The following is a 20,419-nucleotide window of genomic DNA, read 5'->3' as shown; positions in this document are numbered from 1 at the left end:
ACCAATAACCATATCTGCTCCCAACCCCATAATAAGGGTTAAAGACTTCTTCCTTGCTGTTACACAATATTCTGAGCTCATCTCTATCATGGTTCCTCTTTATTTCCTCTACTGCTAGTATAGAAACTATCATGCAGGACGGACACAAATGTTTGCTGAATGAACGACATATCAAGGAACACTTAGAATACAATATTATCCTAGCCTAGTGCTTTTTAAGTCTCTGGCTGCTTTGAGCCATGACAATAGTTTTTTATGAAGTTCCAGGTAGAGGGAAATGATAGCCATTTTCCATGCAGCTCCAGAGGGCACAATAGGGACCAAGAAAAAATTCCAATAGAGGCAGATTTGAACTTTCTTATTATATATCTACTTTCTCAAATACTACCTACGATGTGAGAGAGTCAGTTCTCTGTTACCAGAGTTCCAACAATGGTCGAAGGACCGACTATAAGAATGCAGCTAAAGTAGTTCTCATACAGAGTATGTGAGGCTAGAACTATCACTTACAGCGTTCCTCGTAATGCTAAATTCTGCTGTTCTATGAGAGTCTCTTCAGTCTAAGGAAAATTACTAATTTCTAATAATTTATGTGAACTATAGGCTCTGAACCTTTTAATAAATCAATATGTCCTTTGGAATGGTGGTTAGTTTTAATAGACCTAACGTTCATTGATATTTTAACGACTCTCATCTTAATTTTTTGAAAATGGTTTACTTTCTCATCATGACATTTTAAAACTTCTACATGCATGTGAAATATGAAGAAACATGGGTTTAGAGAGAATATGAGAATATTACAGATGTCTGCCCTTTCAGAAACTTACTGTGCTAGCAGATAATGTTCTCTTAATATTCACCAGTTATGGAGACATACTGGATTGTCTTCAAGGTGTCTGCTTTTTCCTATTATAAGTTTTTCTCTGCCCCTCAAATCAAATCGTGTTTTCCTTTTTTATCTACACTTCTAGCAGAATGGAATAAATTACACAGAGGTGAATGAACATGCTACCTCCATCTTTACCTTCAAAAAAACTTTCAAACCAATCTTTAAATCAAATGTTAATTCTACTTAAGAATTTTAATTCTAATTAAGAAAAGAAGATTCAAAAGACAAATACTATAATGAAACAAAAGAAAGCAAACATACCTGATCCTTTTCAAGTGTAAGTATTTGATAGCCAGTTGTTCTACTACATATTAGTTTTCCACTACTATCAAAAGAGGCCAAACGTAATCTAGAATTAAAAAAAACCACATACACACCAATAAAAAAATAAACACATGATTTTTTAACCACAGATTTAAATAAGCCCTCCCTCACCTTAATATTAATTTTTTTCTTCCATATTCTTTATGTTTTTTGTTTGATAAGAATAAAGTCTTTTCAACTATAAACTGATTCTATTTAGATTTACAAGCTTGTGCTATTATACATACCTAAGATATTAAAGTAATTTACAAATATTCCTTTTTTTATTGTGGTAATACATAAAATTTACCATTTTAACCATTTTTAAGTGTACAGTTCTTGGCATTAAATGTATCATTGTTCTGCAACTATCACCACCATCCATCTCCAGAACTTTTTCATCTGCCACATCTGAAACTGTATTCAGTAAACATGAATTCCTCATATCCCCTTAGCTTAGCCCCTGACAAGCACCATACTTTTTATCTGTTTCTATGAACCTGTCTACTCTAGGTATCTCATATTAGTGGAATCATACAGTATTTTTTTTTTTTTTTTGAGACTGGCTTATTTCACTTATCATAATGTCCTCAAGGTTCATGCTAAATAGCATGTGTCAGGATTTCCTTCCATTTTAAGGCTGAATAACATTCCATTGTAGACATACAACACATTTTGTTTATTTGTTCATCTGTCAATGGACACTTGGGTTGCTTCTACTTTTTGCTGTTGTAAATAATGCTGTTATAAAAATGACTGTACAAATATCTGTTCAAGTTCTTGCTTTCAGTTCTTTTGGGTAAATACCCAGAAGAATTGCTGGATTACATGGTAATTCTATGTTTAGTTTTTGAGGAAATGCCATACCATTTTTCACAGAAGATGCCCCATTTTATATTACCACCAGCAATGCACAGGGGTCCAATTTCTCTACATCCTCACCAATACCTGGTTTTGATAACAGCCATGCTAATGGGTGTGATGTGGTATCTCACTGTGGTTTTGATTTGCATTTCCCCAATGATTAGTGATATTGAACACCTTTCTCAGGTGCTTCTTAGCCATCTGTATATCTTCTATAGAGAAATGTTTAATTAAGTCCTTTGCACATTTTTGAATCTGGATGGTTGTTTTTTTGTTGTGGAGTTTTAGGAGTTTTCTACACATTCTGGATATTAATTCCTTATCAGATATATGGTTAGCAAATATTTTCTCCCATTCCATGAGTTGCCCTTTTACTCTGCTGATAATGTCCTTTGATACACAGTTTTTAATTTTGATGAAATCTAATTTATCTTTTTCTTTTGTTGCTTATGCTCTGGTGTCTTATTGTAGAAATCACTGCCAAATCCAACGTCAAGAAACTTTTCCCCTATATTTTCTTCCAAGAGTTATTTTATTGTTTTAGTTATTATGTTTAAGTCTTTGATCCATTTTGAGTTAATTTTTGTATATTGTGTAAGGTAAATATAAATATGTGACCAAAAACATCTGTTCATTAAGCTATTTTTCAATTTGTCAGCATCCTCTCCAGAAAAATATTACCAACTATCAGGCAAACTTGGACATAGTAAATCCTATACAAAGTGAAAGATAATACCAGACATGTTTTCCTGGAAAAATACCTTGCTATAGTTCCAGTTTGGACCTTTCATTTGCTAAGAATAGCAGCAAGGCAATAGCATTTTTTTTCCCCTCTTTAATTCCACCCCGCGTCCCCCGCAACTTCAACCCCTGACCTATGGATGTTGCTGTTTCCTCTTAAGAACTGGATCTCTGAAGGCGGGGTGTCTCCTCCCACATGCTCACGTCATGCCTCCAGGGCCAGGTGCCCCTGGGGCCTGGCACCCCTGGGTGGACCCAGGGCCTGGAACACCCAGGGTATGGTCCATGGCTCCACCTGAGGTGTGAACCCAGGACCTTCTGTGTGTAAAGCAGATGCGCTAACCACTACACTATGGAGCTACCCCACAAGGCAATAGCTTCAAGCCCAGTATCAATCCTTTATCATTCTTATTCCAGCCTGCTCTTTCTCCCTGACATACTAGATCTAGACCTTATGATTTTGATTATTAACATATTATATAGGAATAGAGCCTTATCATTTCCTTGCATGTTCATATATATTATATCTTACCAAAGTTCTACTATTGTTGGCATAAATTATCAAGGTTTTATTTCATTTCTATATTTCTTCTGGAGTTAGAGGAGTAGGGTGGCAAAACTCAACTTACCTAAATGCTATGCTCCTTCGAGGTTGTAAGCTGACAGATCCACTACATGGCTGATTCAGTGTATTGCGTTTGAAAATGATGTATCGATTGGTATAAGTTACAAGCAGATCAAAGCCGAAGTTAAAACCTGTCCACCGCCAGCAGTACTAAGAAATACAAAAGAGAAAGATTTACTTAAGTTTACCATGTTAGCAAGTCAAAATTCAAAATGTCTTTTCTTTTTTTAACTCATTCCAAATATTTCTCTTTCATGGGTCCCTACTTTTTGTCAGTGCCTTTCCCTTAAGGCTTACCATACAGAATATATCTGTAAATATATATAAAGGTTTACCACAAAGATATAGTACATACCAAAGCCAGAAAAGCAGCCTTTATGATCATTATTCCTTAAGGTACCTTTCCAATATTGCCTCTTCATGATATGTTTCATTATATATCCACACTGTAATTCTATCAAAAATAATACAGCTTTTCACTGTAATTCTAAGTAGGTATAACTCAGAGGACTAGGAAACTAGATGGCGGTAATAAGAACCCATTAAAATTTACCTTGCTTTAAAAATACTCTAAAATACCTTAAGTAACTAATAAACAGATATACAACTTGGTTATTTTAAATACCATTATGAGGTTCACAAGTTTGCTTATTCTATGTGAGAGCCCATAAAGATGTTGTGGTACAGTGAAGTAAAGTTAGGGCTTCAAGTGTTTGGCTGATACTCTGAATTACAACATTAATTCAACAGTTCACTGATATTTACTAGAGCATTTTTCAATGCTTTAGGCATTGAAAAAATAACAGTAAATATGTTTCTGCCCTAGTAAAATGTATATTTTAATATGTATATATGTTTGTGTGAAAAGTGTAGATGAATAACACACAGAATGGAATGGAAGGGAACGAATAGAATGCCAGGAAGGAGGTTACAGGGTAGAGGAGGGAAGTTTGCAGTTGCAGAGCCTGATAGATCAGACAGGTGGTCAGGGAAAGTCTAAGGAGATGCTAGGTGAGTAGAATCCTGAGTCAGCTAAGATGTAGATCAGGTAGCTATCTGAGGAAAGAGTGACTTAGAAAAAGAGAGCAGCCAGACAGAGCTCTGGAGGTAAAAATGTGCTTGGCATAGCTGAGTAAGAGCAAGAAGGGCTATGTGACTTGGGAAATAACCGGGTGGTGACAGAGCTGGATATGAGTTCAGATTGTCCATCAGAGGCCAGAAAATGTAGGGCCTAACAGTCCACAGTTAGGAAAAATTTGGATTTCTTCTAAGTGTGGTAAGAAGCTAACAGAAAGATTTAGGGAAAGAAGTGACATGATCTAACTTGTATTTGTCTTTGGCTGTTGTGTGGAACAGAATGTAGATGAGCAAGAGTAAAAATAGGGAGAACAGTTATGAGTCTACTATAACAGCACAGGCAAGAGATAAAGTGGCTTGCTTGACTTCAGTAGTAGTGGTAGATATGTGAAGAATATATTTTGAAGGTACAGCTTGGAGGGACTGCTTATGGACACCAGGTGTGGTTATGAAAGAAAGAAGAATCCAAAGTCTGAAGCTAATGCAATAAATGAACAGAAGAGGCATTTATGGGTTGGAGAATATTTGAGGAGGAGGAAGCTTGGGGATGAAAATCAAAAAGTTTGGCTTGGGACTTTTATATTTGAGATGCTATTTGGATTCTAAGAAAGACTTCGATTAACTAGTTGTATATATGAATCTGGAGTTAGGAGTCATCAATGTGAAATCATGGGACTAGATGAGATCATTTAGGAGTGAGCACAGAAAGGACGAAGTCCAAGTACTGAGCCTTCATTCACACCAACATTTGTTGAGAAAGAAGGGAAAGATCTAGCATAGACTTAAAAGGAGCAGCCAATGAAGAAGAGAGAAAACTCGCAGAGTTTGCTATCTTGGAAGTCAAATGGAGACTATCTCCAAGAAGGAGTGAGTGAACAGATGTGTAATGTTGCTAAGAGCTTTCTGAAGGCTAAAAACTCCTTGATTTGGCAATGTGGAAATCACTGGTGACAATGGCACAGCAATTTCACTGGAGTTTATTGGAGTAAATGAACTGGAGTAGATTCATGAGAGCATCGGAAAACAGGGAAGTACAGACAACAAATATAGGTAACTTTTTCAGTGATATTTGCTTCAAAGGGGTGCAGAAATGTAGTAGTAGCCAGAGGGGAATGTGGGGTTAGGGTATGGTTTAAGATGAGTGATGCTGCAGCATGTTATATGCTAAATGAGAATGATTCTGTAGAAGACACAAACTGATGATACAGGAGAGTGAGGGCATAACTGTAGGAACAAAGCTTTTGAACAGGTGAGAAGGGATGGAGTCCAGGAGAAGATGGACTAGAGGGGAAGTAGGCAGTTCATCCATTCTAATAAGAGGAAAAGCATAGCTAACAGATGCAGGTAGACTGGTAGAATCATTGGTGGGAAGATGTACAGATTCTCTTTCAACTGCTTTTATTTTCTAAATGAAGAAAGAAGCAAGGCCATCAGATAAGAATGAGGGTGGTAGCATTGCCCTTTTGAGAAGGTATGAGTTACTCAAAGAGTGGGAGGATAAATTCACTAGAGAAATGTAGGAGGATCACCATGCAACATTTAAGACCTGCTTAAAGTTTATAGTTACAAACATTCAAGTGAAACCTGCTGGGCTATGGTGTTTTTGTTCAGTCACATTTATCTTTTTGGAAGCAGGCATGGAGTGCATAGAAAATTTGGATTTAACATAGAATTTGGGTTTGGCCAGGTAAGTTTGACAGAGTAAAAAGGGAAAAAGGGAAGTTAAGAGTATAAGCCAGGGACCAATTTTAAAATGGAACATAGAATATGTCAGGTAAAGAAAGAAGTAGGGATGTGGTGAGAGGGTGATGGGAAAAGGTAGTAAGAACAATGTACTGTACATCCCAGAGGAGTTAAACTGTTGCATTCAGGTCCTAGATGGAGAGTGCTGTAAGAAAAATAGGTAAAGTCTGAAAATAGTATGCCTGAAATAATAGAGATTTTGAAGGAGGGGTATTAATTACTAATACAAAACTTGAGGATAAGCTCACAGGAAATGGGTGCCTGAGGTAGAGTGGAGCACAAGATCAAAGGGGAGGGGAGGGGAGGTCAGGGAATAGAGATACTGAAATCACCAAGACTGATAACAAGAGTCTTGAGAAGACAGTGAGCCCAGTGAATGATGGCCACAGTAAGGGTAATGAGTGGTGTAATAGAAGTATGTGCTTTGAAGGAGCTGTGGTTCAAACGTCTGGAAAGAGCAACAAGGAGGATGAAGGAAAAAATACATTACTTCTTTTTTATGTTCTGAACACTTGTTATAATTATGAATGCAAACATAAAATAACTTTTAAAAATTAAGAAGTTAAAATGAAATAAAATTTGGGAAAAAAATAACCAAATGGTTATCTAAATTAGGCTAAAATTTTTTAAAGATGAAAAGTATAATTAGACTAGAGTTTTTAAAAATATAGTTCACGTCCCATTAGTGGGTTGTAAAATCAATTTAATGAGTCACAATCAGCTTTTTAAAAAAATGAAACAGAAAATAGAATCTTTGGATACAGCAGCAGTATGTAATGATTTGTAATGGTTTTGTTTCACTTAGATATTATATACATTTATATTGGGTGGCAATGAAAAACCTAATTTTTAATGTGGGTAGCAATCGCAGGGTTTGAATCTCTTTGAGACTTAGGGTAATTGTAAAATAGAAAGAATCACTTTTAAGACTATGTAACAGCTCCCATATAATTTCTTAATTTCTGGATTGCTGAGCTATCATCTTCTCACCAGTGAATATGTATCTCCTTGTCCAGAGGTCATGCTACAGAAACTTATCAAAAAAGCTCTTCTGAGAGGTATGACAGTTGTCATGACTGTAACTGAAAGTGTATTTTACACCAACAGTACAATTTGTATGAGAATGTTAAGAGTCACAGCCCATACTTACTTCACCATCTTTGGCAAGTTTTCTACCACACCTCATGCTATTTCCTTCCAGTTCTTCTTTATTGATTTCCTGAGGCCTAGAAATAAGCATAAAACATCAAATCTCATAGAAAACAGGAAACTATTAATTGAAAAAGAATTGAGTTAAAAAGAACAGAAAAACATGCTTATTTTATTTTAAAAGTTTATTTTAAAATAAACTTTTTGTGGTATAGATAAAAATAAGAATGCATTGATGAAACCTAGTCCTCACGTTAGCAGCCCTGCAGGAGTGCGGATGTTCAATATCTGTGGATAGAGCACTTCATTAGGGGAAATATGATTGCATTCCTCTGAGGGCAAGAAACCCACTTATTCTAGTTCAGTCTCTTAGGTTAGACTATATTAAACTCCATAAGGATACAGATGAGAAAAATCTTAAAAAATTAAGAACATCAAACATTAAAAAACTGAATATACAAAAGTAGGATGACTTATAAGGTATTTCGAACATTACAAATTGTTTCAAATGTGAATTCTATTAAATAATTAACTTTTATTTTTTAGTTTTTGATTTATTTTTTGTTTCAACAATCTTACCATATTTACGCACAATAAGTATGTTGTGAATAGATTTGGAAAAAGATAGGATATAAATTATAAAGTAATAGAACCCTGAAAAATCTCATAATCATTATGAGTCTATGTAACACTTTCCTTATTAAAGTTTTTGGAATAAACATGACTAGGCCATTATTTTAGGAAGTTAAAAGAGATCAGGGCAAAAAAATTAAACTTCTTAAGGCCTCTTCTATATACTCACAGATGGATTATCTCTAAACTCTGCCTATACCAAAGAGCGAGTACAAAGACCAAGTAATAAATGTGGAAGTACTTCTGGAAGCTGCAAAGCACTATACATTGAAAGAACAGACAATATTCTTCCCTTAAAATGAAGAAAGTACATAAACATTTTATAGGGGGTCATATGCTTTTGAGGAATGCATCTGTAACCAGACAATGTTAAATCATTTTAGATTTAAAAGTCTTCAAAAAAACCTATTAATCAGAATTTGACGATATTACCACAAATAAGAAAATTAGCTCTACCTACACATAATATGAAAATCATGTTTTATGAAAGTGTTATTCCAAGTAGTAATAGTTCAGTATGGTGAAAGAAAACCAGGTGAAACAAAGTATATGAAATAATCAATTTCCCTTATATAGCGAATAACAATTCAAACATTCCATTATACTAACTGATCAGAAAAATAAATATTTACAAGATTGATGTTATAGAAATATAAGAATTAAGGCTGATTACATGATCTTTTCTCAACTTTAGCAGCTCTTGATTTTTCAATATTGTTACTGATTTTTCAATATAGTGAATGTAAAAATTCATAGCAAAGGTTTTTTTTCCCCCCTAATGAATAATGATGGTATGATGTAACATACTCACCCCACCTCACTGTCTTGTTCTGCCCGGAGCATAGCAAGCCACTGCTGTTTATACACAGAGGACAGCCATTCTAAAATGTAGAAATAAATAACTATAATAGGAATAATAAAAAGAAACAAGGAAGACCATAAAGGATTTAAAACTTTTAATAAGTTGACACATTAATATTTCTAAATTCAAGTTTAAAATAGCAATAAATTAAGTTGGTAGTTTAAATTTTATAAATATGCTATAACAATATGGCTTAATTATTTTTAAAGTGGTAAATGTTATCCTTCTTTGCCTTGGGATAGATTCTACTTAGGTTATGTACATTTAAATTAGAATTTAAATCTTTAGTTGAAAGTGTATTCTTGCATTTAAGTTTCATTTTTCATAATTCTCTTAATTTTCATTTGTGAGAAACATACCTAAAGCAATATTTCATTTTTACAAAACTTTTAACAGAAAAGTAGTAGATTGTTCTTTTATGAAATTATTTAAAAATAATAACTAATTAGTGGGACATTAACCACCTCTAAATTATCAGATGAATCATGCACACTCAACAAATCTGGCAAATTAGATTCAGATAACTATTAATAAAAAAAAGATTCTACTTTAAATTATTCTAAATGGAATAAAAATTATAACTATAGATATTTTCCTTTAATAAGAAGCATAATTTCCCCAAGTCTGTGTAAGCTGAAATTTTAATTATTTTAGATAAAAACACTTAAAAAATACAAGTAGAATCAGCTTAGTACCACATTTGTTTTTCTGCTTTCATTTATTCCCAATCGAAAGGATAGTTTTTCCATTTTTTATGTTCTCAATCTCTACCTAAAGGAAGAGAGAAACCCCAGTGTGATTAAAATCTGGATTTTCACTTCATAAGTCTCTATAAGGTATAAAGATGACTTCCGTGGACTTTTTGGTATCTTTTCTCAAAACTCTCTATAAATACACTTTGACTGATTCTTTGCCCCCAGAAATATTCTCACTATTAAAAGGAATAACTGCCAAATATCTAGGCCACAATTTGTCCTCACTAGGTAAAGACTACTAGAAAAGTTTATGTGACTCAGTATACATACACATGTATTGTGTATCTTATTTGCAATGCATTCAGATTTTTAAATTCTGTTCTCCTATCTTTTATTTTTTTTTAAAAAGCTGACTCTTTCCCATTAAAATGGTTTCTCATCTCACTAATGATTATGCTTGCAGTTTGATATTCACTGATCTAGAGACAATATGGCTTTTCGTGATTTGAATGAAAGGGCTACACATATATAGTCTCCAATATCATGCAAGATATATCCCATGAAAATGTTTTAAAATTTAAATTCCAACAACCTTTGAATAATCTCCTTTAAAACCAAAAGCATTTTAACAAGTTAAAACATAGGCCTTAATCTAAAACCGTAAAAAGGTACTAGAAATCTTTCTGGTCACCAGTAAGTCATTCAATAGCAGCAGCCCAAAAGTAAGTCAACAGAACACTAGTTCAAATGCAATGGTGACTGCTAATACATGGGCTGGGGCGGTGGTGGGAGAGGTGAGGTAGAGAAGAATCCCTGCTAAAATGAGCTTAAAAAACATGGGATGAAAATAAGTGAAACCAGTTCATTTATACAGAGTTTTTAAGATGATTATATGTAGTCCTAACTCCAAAAAGCAGATGCACTAGGCAGAGTTTGCCAGAATCCTTTTTGGCGGAGTTAGTTTTCAGTGGAAAGACTCTATAAAGGTGCCATCAAGAAACTTCCAGTCAGTGAAAACAAGTTTAAGCATTTATTGTAAACTTCATTAGACCAAAATCCAAAACAAAAACTGAGAATAGGCACATGAAGGTGGAATTTGATGATGCCATGATTAGCAGCTGTAGACCTAGTCTATAGCAGTTTTGAATGTAATCACAGTATTTTCGCAACAGAATAAGTCAGAATGATTTTATTTAGATAGTTTCTCGTCTTATACAAAGGATATGAGGAAGGGAGGCTCCAAAGGATATCATTTTAAAATTAATGTCTTAGATTTGCAAACTTGAAAAAACAAACAAAAAGATACACTCCTACCTTTCTCAACATTTTATTGTTTAAGTGAAAGAAAAAGTGTATTTTCAGGTATATACGAAGACGAAAATCTTCTTACAACCAATAAAGCTTTTAACAAAAAACAGCCTAAAAGTTGAACTATTACATGAAACATGTAAGTCAGATATATATCATGAAGGCAAAGGGCAAAAAGTTTACATAATAAAAAATTCCTATGTAGATATATAATATTTTCTACAGAGCATCTAGGTATAAAGTATTAGTTAAAATTATGGAGAAGGCTGGTTCAAAGATACTCTTGTATAACCTAAAACTCTAGTTCCAAAAGATGACAAATTTACTGAGCACTGAGTAATTCAAAGGTATTTTCTGAATAAAATTAATTACATGGATTTATATACCTTTTCATTTAAAGCAATTTATCTTCACAAAACACATACTGCTTTAACAATTATCTTTTTAACTTACTAATATATTAAGCATTAGGTTTCCCCATTATTCCCATAACGGTAATTTCTAATATAAAAAGTTGCGATACCCATTTTCTTATCCACGATACAAAATAAGAGACAATATATCTACTTCATTACTTTGTTATCAAAAGCCAAAAATTTAAGTATACTCAAAAGAATGGTGATTCAAAGTTATTTAATCAAAATTTTCAAACTGAATCAAAGTTATTGGTCAAATTTTTACAACTGGATATACAAACTTGAAGAGAATAAAACAGTGGAATTCTTCTAAGTAACCAGTAAGATGATTCTCACTGGCTGTATAACAGGACAGTTATACTTCATTTCATCTGTAAAATGAGGACAACTGTCTTGATAAATTTCAAAGATTATCTTACATAATAAATGTTAAATGAATAATCTGGCATATTACCTGGGATACTTTAGAACCTATACATATTGGTTTACTTGCCCCCCTCCCTTTAAAGTTCTTTGGTTAGGAGCTATAACCCAAACTTATCAGATAGAGTAAATGCACTATTAGGCCATATGTAAGTTAATATGTTTTAGAAAAAAATTTTAATTCACATAAACAGAGTGTCTACAACTTGTCAAGTACTACTTGTATTGGAAGGGAAAAGATGAAAAACCTATGGCCCCTGGAGTCCAATAAGGACACAGATAACATTCTGTGATACAGTAATCTAGCAAGAAATGACAATGTCTTAAACAAGGAAGTGGTAGTAGGCAAGGTAAGGAGGTAATTTTGAGAATTATCCATAAAAGAAATCTACAGGACCAGTGAATGGATGTGGAGCGTTTAGGAGGAATATAGGATGACTTCTAGGATTCTCCCCTTTTTGTGAAGCTAGGTTATTAATGATGTTGATAACTGATATAGGAAAGGAAAGAAAAAAGACGGCAAGGATTTGGGCTGGAAGGAAAAGATAAGCACTCTTTTTAACAGATGATCTGAAGCAATTTGTAGATGGCTAGCCAGTAGTTAGATATCTGAGTATGAAACTCGGGGGAGAGGTCAAAACTGGAATCTTTTAATAAATCATATGAATGAAGGAGATCACTCTGGGACACTATATTGAATGAAAAAGATCAATGGGCTAAGTGCACCCTCAGTAAGTTAAGAGGTGAGTAAAGTAAGAGAAGTTTATAAAAGAAAAAGAGAAGGAATAGAGAGGTAGAAAAAGGACCAGGAAAGTATAGCATTTCTAAATGAAGGTAGTACAGTAGAGAAGTTAAAAGAAAAAACTGACGAACCATGATAAAAATGCTACAGAAGTTAAAATAAGACTAAAATGAGGTCACTGGATTTTGCAAAAAGGACAACCATAACTTTTGCTAGAAAGTTTCAGTGAAATAGCAAAGGCAAAAGACGGATTTCAGTGAGCTGAGAAATGACTAAGGTAAGGAGACAGAGCATCTGTAGATTACTCTGAAGAAGATGGCTAATAAGAGAAAGAACAGTGGCTGTCATGCGGGACTCAGGGTCAAGGGAGGGTGTTTTGTTTTTTAATAAAAGAGATGCCCATGTTTTATAAGCTGAAGGATAATAGGTGGGGAAAAGATTCAAGATACAGACTAAATGACAAAGTAAGATTCCAGAACAAACAGGAAAGCGCTAAGATTATGAACACAGTAGGAGGTTGGTTTGAACAGGTAAGGAGCATCCTTAACTGCTGGGATAGGAGAGGAAGAACAGAAAGGTGAGAAGGACTACGAATTTGAACCAATTATTGCCTGATTACCTCGAATTTATGTAAAAAGCAGAAGGAGAGTTTCCACACTGACAGTGAAGTGAATGGATAGGAAGCTCGAACAGAGTGGCAGAGGTTTGATATAATTGCTGAAGTGAATGAAAAAGATAAGTGACCAAGTTAAAGTGGTATAAGGAGTCTCAAGGTACAAGCTTGGTGTTGAAATGTGGATTGGTGGTGGCACCAATATAAAAATTGTAGAATGCTCTGTATAGTATTAGATGGGTACTAGATTTATAGGGATGATCACTACTAAGTTAAATACATGTCTAATCACTAGGTTACCTGAAATGAATATAATATTGTATGTCAACTGTAATTGAGAAAAAATTATTTTAAAATGATTTATACAAAATTAACAGAAAGTGTCCAGAAACCTGCTAGAATTTTATAAAAATGCTTTACTTTCAAATATACCAGAAGTATTAACTCTAGGTTTACTTTCCATTCAATACCTTTCTAAATAAGTATATGGACTATAAGAATGACTTAAATCTATAAACACAGAGCTATATTAAAAACATAAGTGTCAAAATAATACAACTTTTCAAACAAATCTATGTTTAATTACTAATGTTTACAAATATACAAATAAATCTTCAAAGAGAAATTCTATTTTATATTTCTTATATGCATATGTAATACTAAATTGAATCTTATATAAGCACTACAGATTTACCTTAGAAAATTAAATCAGTAACTGTTTCAAAAATTTAAATTATAATTAGCAAAGATACTACATTTGCTTTGACATAAAGTTTAAGACTAGAATAAGAAAAAAAAGAGAAGAAAATTTAAGAAATATTAATAGAAAAAAGTTATAACCTTTAAATAATACTATATAAAAGTCATTTTTAAAAGTCTGGTCCAAAATATGTACTGGTTAATCAAATCAAAGAACACCTATATTACAGAAAACTATAAGCCATTTAAATATTGTGGAGAGTATTTAATGATATGGGAAAATACCCAAAATATAAAATATGAACACAGAAAATTACCTATATAATATGATTCAGCTTTGATATAAAAATATATACTTTCTTGGGATTAAGGATAATTTCTATTTATTATCCTTTTCTATGACATATATTACTATTACAATCAGAAAGAGATTACTTAAAATCTTAATTTCGTCATGTTCTCTTACCTGAAGGTACCAGAGAATCCTGTTCAATAATTCTTGCAGAGGCCAAATCACTGATAATATACTGTAACCTTAATTGTCTGAACACCGATGCAAATGGTTTTCCTTGCTCAGTTTCAAGGAAGGTCATACCTTCAAAATCTATAAAAAAGACAGTTTAAATGAAATAGCTATTCTTTTTAAATCTATTAATTTATTTTATTCTTAAATATTTTTATGGGTGGACACACACACACACACACACACACACACACACACACACTCATCTATTAGAAAACAAGTAAACTAGTTTCAAAGATTTCAATGATTTTCAAATCTCTGGTGTGTGGATAAAAATTTTAGGAGTTTTAGGAAGAAGCCCCAGGAAATTCTATTTAGGAACTTTGGTCCTAAGTAGACCCTTGGTACAATTCAGTTATATACCCTGCTGAGGTCTGGAGCTTACAGTGCAGGAAGGAAGGAAACAAATGCTTAAGAATGATAGGATTATGGTGAGTCTCCAGAATCCCCTTTCCAAGGCACTAAACACTCCAGTGGAACTCTAGAGCCCAAATACCTCACTCAAGGGTCTTTGCAAGATACCCAGGACATAAAATGTCTCTTTGGATTCTTCTAACCTATGCCTTAGCTGATAAACACTAGTTAATTTATCAATTCTTTATTAAAATACAAAATAAGATACAAAGACATTGTATCCATGAGTTTGTGACATATCAGTAGTATTTATTATTAAAATAATTCAAGTTTGAGAAGTATACAAAGTTTTTCCTTTTAGGAAGCATTTAAAGTTATTTATAAAAATAGTTACTCTCAGTTGCATTCCAATGTGTTTTTAATGAGTGAGAAGGAAATATCTAGTTACTGCTATCAAACAGAGCCTCATGTATAAGCCCTTGTCTGTTTCCTATTGAACAAGGTCTACCTATGGAAGCATACTCAGCCCTGTTGCTATTAAGGATAGGAAAAAAATGTTGAAAGTTGCTGTTGTAGACTATTATGTCTCAAACTATGTTTCACATGGAACACAGACTTGCTGTGAACCAGAAAGGATGTGTTGCCCATTAAAATAATTTCTTTCTGAAAATTACAAAAAGACAAATTAATAAAAAGAATTTTCACAATTTTCAAATTTTTATCCCAAACATTTTTTTGTATTCCTTTGGTACCTACCTAGTCAAAAAAAGCAAACAAGAAAGCAGTAAACACATTTTTAAAATAGTTAACTTTGCTTACTCATGTAACAGGTATGTAACTTGGATTTACCTGTCTTGTCTTTTTAAAAATGATAATGTGAGTTCTGGTTTATAAGATGAATTAAATGTGCCAATGTCATGGGGTGTACTAAGAATACCATTATGTTCTTATAGGTGCTCCATTATATAAACAAGTTATAAAAATCTAATTATATATTGTCTCAGAAATTTGGAAATTACTCCATGAAACCCTTCAAGGGCATAGAAGATATTGCTTCATTTACTTCTGTAAGAATTCATGGAATTAAAGAATATATGTTTTAAAGATTCTAGCTGGCTAAAATGTGGTCATATTAATTTTACCTGCCAAATTTAACAGCAATCTCTACATGTAACTTCATAAAAAAAGTTTCTAAGTTTCTATTGTTTCTTATAGTCCTGACCCATATATATCTGAAAAGTCAAATAAAAAAACCTAAGAGAAATATACCAAAATATATTAGGTGAGGGGACCACAGTGATTTTTCTGTCCTATTTCTAAGGATTCATCACTTTTATAATATAAAATTGTGTAAAATAACCTCAAAACTCCCCACTGAAAAAGAAGAGCATTAGACATATATTTTGCTTTATGAAAAAAAAAAAAATGTCTTCCTGAAAAGTTATCTTGAATTGTATACTTTTACACTACTGAGGCTGGGGTGGACAGCTTAGAGTGAGAAAACCAAAAGTGGACCACAGTTTCTTATTCTGGTTTCTGCCACTTAGGCTACAGAAAAATTTCTCTCTTGATGGATTGCTGTGGTTAATCCATCTGGAATTCAAATAAGCATAAGTTTATGTGAACATTCACCCAACATCTACTTTTCTATCGAGTCCTTTTGTCTTTTTAGCATCTCCATCCTCTCTTTCTCTTTCAATTTTAACTTTCTCCCTCTGCTTAAAATTTCTCGTCTGATCTCTAATTTCTCTCACCTCTTTTTAATTACCATAATGTAACACTAAAGCGTAATTTAAGATATGTTTAGCAATTTGTTCTTTAAGTAAATCAAGTTAGATTTTATTGGTATAGTCCTTTACACATGTTTGATTCATAAGCTTGATAGAAAAATAATTTATTTGGCTCTAGGCTAGGAAATCTCACTATGTAAAATATTTCTACAAAATTTATTTAAACAAGACATGAAGAGCACTAAATTAAAAACTTCTATTCATTAAGACACCTTTAAAAAAGTAAAAAGATAACCTACAAACTGGAAAATAAGTGCAATATATATTTATGACAAAGGACTGGTTATCAAGAATAAATAAAGAATGGCTACAAATTAAGAAAGGACAAATACAATATTAAAATAGGAAAATGACCTAACAAACATTTCATAGAAGAGTAAACATATGGCCAATAAACATACATAAGAGCTGTTCAATGTCTTTTGTCTTAAGGAAATAAAAATCAAGACCACAATAAGAAAATAGTTCGATAGCAACTAAAACAAAATGATATATTGTCCAGGGGTATGCTGGAGCTGGCTTGTACTGGCTCATAGGAACTGATGGTATGCATTTCTTCCCAACTCTGTATTCAGTGATGTCATGTTAGTAGCCTGAAATCAGCCACATTGGGAGAATTTGTAAAATGGAAATTTAAAAACGGCTACAAATCAGGGAGTATTTTTTCAGAGAGCCAATTTATCAGCATAGCACTATATTATGTATATTAAGACATACTTGAATAATGCAATAACAGTATTATTTTTTAAACAAGGGAATAATAAACACAAAATTCAAGACACTGGTTAAGTCAGAGGACACAGTAAAGAACTACATGAGAAGACTGAAGTTATTAATGTTCTAGTACTCAAAGATTAATTTCTGGAGGTTCAACATATTAAAAATACAAATGGTGACCATGCATAGACCAAAAATTACAGTAAACTAAGAAAATCATGAACTAAGGATTATGATTTATCCATTTCCTTGAACTCAAAGGCTATTAAAAGTTTTTTTCTGTATCTGTTCTGGCAAAGTAAAAAATTAAGTGTATTGCATGTTCCACCTGTGTCAAGATAAGAACTTTTAGTAGTTGATCTTAACCAATTTTAGCTCAGTCTCCCCTGGGAATTTCATGAATAGTATGGAAGCTTCCCTCTGCTTCCCAGCCAAATACAACACACATAGACATACAAAATTTTGCATCTAATTTTAGGGGTCAGTGACACACTGAAGCCTGTCCATAAGCCCCCCACCATGTTAAGAACTGTTGCCTGAAACACAGGGTTTAATCTGTTAGGGAAAATTCAATGTGGTCAAACAACAGACAAATGTAATCACCGACATCTGTTGGTGATAAAATGGGAAAAACAATAGTTTGGGGAATAAAAATATGGTGTTAGTTCCAAGAATAGTAATTCAAGTAATACTAAGCAAGGCATTTTTCTTATCCAGACTCAATTTTCTCAGTGTAAATGAGAGACTGAATTAGATAATTAATAAGGTCCTCTCCAGCTCTAAAATTCTCTAGGTCTATAATAAATAAGTCAGAGCCTGGTTTTAATAAATTTAAATGGAAAAAAAACAAAAGAAAACAAGTTCTCAATAAATATTTCAGGCATACCTTTTCTCCTCTTAGAAAACCAGACATCTGTTTCAGTTAAAAGCTGTTTTAAAGATCCATTCCAAGAAGGCACAAGTTGAAGGAACATCCACTAGGTTAAAAAGTAAATTAAAAATTACAAGATTTCATCATATTATATTTTTACATTTCCAAACTGCTTCCACCTTAAAACATACTTCAAAAATTAGTTTTCATTACAAGCAAGTGAAAGAAGTAGAATTATTATATGATATGCTTATAAGATTTAAATTAACCATAGTATTAATCATTGTCCAAAGATAAAAACTAGGTAAGTATGTGATAAAGAATAAACTAATCTTTGAAAGTATGTACAGCCTCAAACACACCGTAGTTACATGATTAAAAAGGTAGAGATTTAATATATATTACATTAGCAATTTTATATTATTTTACATTTATTCTACTTACCAGTTAACTCAATTTCACTATACATTATGTGAGATTATAAAAGTAAGAAATAATAACTTGTCCGCCTCATAGGACATTAAAAGAATTAATATGTGTAACATAACTGTGAATAGTGCTTGGCATACACTAAGCATTTATCATTACTGGCATAAACAGGAAACAGGAAAGAATGAATGCTACCAGTGGCTCAAAGATAGTAATGAGCTGTCTACCACTCCTTTGATGATTAGATAACCCAGTTACTAAACTCCCTTGAAGAAAAATAGTAAAAGAATCTCATCCTACCATAACAACAAACAACCATAATGACATAACTAGGCTTCCCAGAATTCACAACTGTGTTAAATGCAGACTCCATGCCAGAGACAAAAGAGTAAAGACAAAATTATGCAGTGGGAAAAGCAATGGATCAGGACTCCTAATACCCAGGTTCTGCCTCATCTGTGACTTAGTAATTTTAAGAATTCTTAGTATCTACAGAATAATAATAAAGTTAAAAGAGTGACAAAAAAAGAATAGCCAATTTGTCTCTTCAGGGAATTGTGAAAATAAAATTACATTTACGATGTTGAAACCTTTCCAAAGGATGACTTGAAACATATACCTAAAGTATAAATAAGGTCTCTGAAAAGAAAAATTTCAACATTTTCTAGAAAAAGTATGTGTGAAAATTTCATCAATCATTAATTCAACTAAAGCTCTACTTTGAAAACATTTCTGAAAATCATATACAACTGACCTTTGTACAACACAGATTTGAACCGTGCAGCTCCACTTATACATGATTTTTTTTCAATAAATACTGTAAATGAATTTTCCTTATGATTTTCTCCATAACATGTTTTCTCTAGCTTACTTTAAGAGTACAGAATACATATAACATACAGAATATATGTTAATCTATTATTTATGCTATTAGGGAGTCAAATTTTTGGCTGTGTGTATGGAGGGGGTTGGTTTCAGCACGCCTAACCCCAAGTTGTTCAAGAGTCAACTGTAAAATATTTAACATTTCTGATTATGTAAGTAACAAAACAATAACATGTTTGTTTTTGAAAAAAAAATATCTGGGGAAAAAAAAGAAATGCATTTCTAAGATAGAAAAGTATAAAGAACAAAATTAAAATCACTCATCATGATACTGAATCCCTAAACATAAAGATTTTTTAACATGTGGCATATTTCCTTTTACTTTTCTTACATTTGTAACCATTCCCTTATCATTGAACCTCAGTTGTTTCCAGTTTTTGATCAATACCTTTTTAAGAGCTGTGTATACATCCATCTCCACTTGCATCACAAATAAATTAGAAGAACCAATGAGCTGTTTCATGACATTTATACTAGAAAAGATAAAATGAAAGGTAGTGAGTTTATCTTCATGCATAGACTGAAAGAGCCTAGTGGAACTGAAAACTTTTGTCTTTCTTATCAAAAGAAAATGTGGAATTAAAAATTACATCAATCTTTTCTCCCAAGACAAAGAATCTCAGAAAACAATCTGAACACAAGGATCATTCAGATAGTGTGCTGTGAAGGGTCTTTTTTTTTTTTTTTGCACTGATAGGAAAACAAAAAGCTTTGATCTGCTAATTAATCAAGTTAAAACGAGGTCTCAAAATAAGATAACTTTTAGTATGCTCTGATAAAGGGGCAGCCTTCCTTTTTCCTTCCTCTCCATTCAATGGTTTTTTAAAAAAATACATGTCAAAATTTATTGAAACAGCTGTATCTTCAAAGTAACCTTTAAACTCTAGGCTTAAGAGAATTGTTTAGTCATAAAATATGTTTTTATTATTGTTAAAGAGAGTAAATTCAAGAAATATTAGGATAAATTTAGAGTAGATAAGATCAAGAAATATGTTTTAGGATAAATTTAGAGTAGAAATGATATCACCAGTTGTTTTTTTCTTTGTTTCTCTTTCCTTCATGTCAGAA

General features: G+C 32.7%; 1 protein-coding gene across 1 annotated transcript in view; it reads right to left on the bottom strand.

Moving 5' to 3' along the window:
- The window catches only part of GMCL1 (germ cell-less 1, spermatogenesis associated), a 39,586-nt gene that overhangs the window by 5,556 nt on the left and 13,611 nt on the right, over positions 1-20,419 (bottom strand). Inside the window, exons 7-13 of the mRNA XM_016161375.2 lie at positions 19,740-19,824; positions 18,053-18,143; positions 14,249-14,386; positions 8,836-8,905; positions 7,393-7,468; positions 3,427-3,572; positions 1,151-1,238 (exon numbers count right to left, since the gene is read on the bottom strand). Coding sequence (XP_016016861.1) covers positions 1,151-1,238; positions 3,427-3,572; positions 7,393-7,468; positions 8,836-8,905; positions 14,249-14,386; positions 18,053-18,143; positions 19,740-19,824 — 694 coding nt within the window. The remainder of the gene's footprint in view (positions 1-1,150; positions 1,239-3,426; positions 3,573-7,392; positions 7,469-8,835; positions 8,906-14,248; positions 14,387-18,052; positions 18,144-19,739; positions 19,825-20,419) is intronic.

Source organism: Rousettus aegyptiacus, unplaced genomic scaffold, assembly GCF_014176215.1.
Source record: "Rousettus aegyptiacus isolate mRouAeg1 unplaced genomic scaffold, mRouAeg1.p scaffold_m13_p_7, whole genome shotgun sequence".
Taxonomy (NCBI): domain Eukaryota; kingdom Metazoa; phylum Chordata; class Mammalia; order Chiroptera; family Pteropodidae; genus Rousettus; species Rousettus aegyptiacus.
Note: the sequence above shows the minus strand (reverse complement) of the source record. Positions and strands in the feature narration are given on the sequence as shown.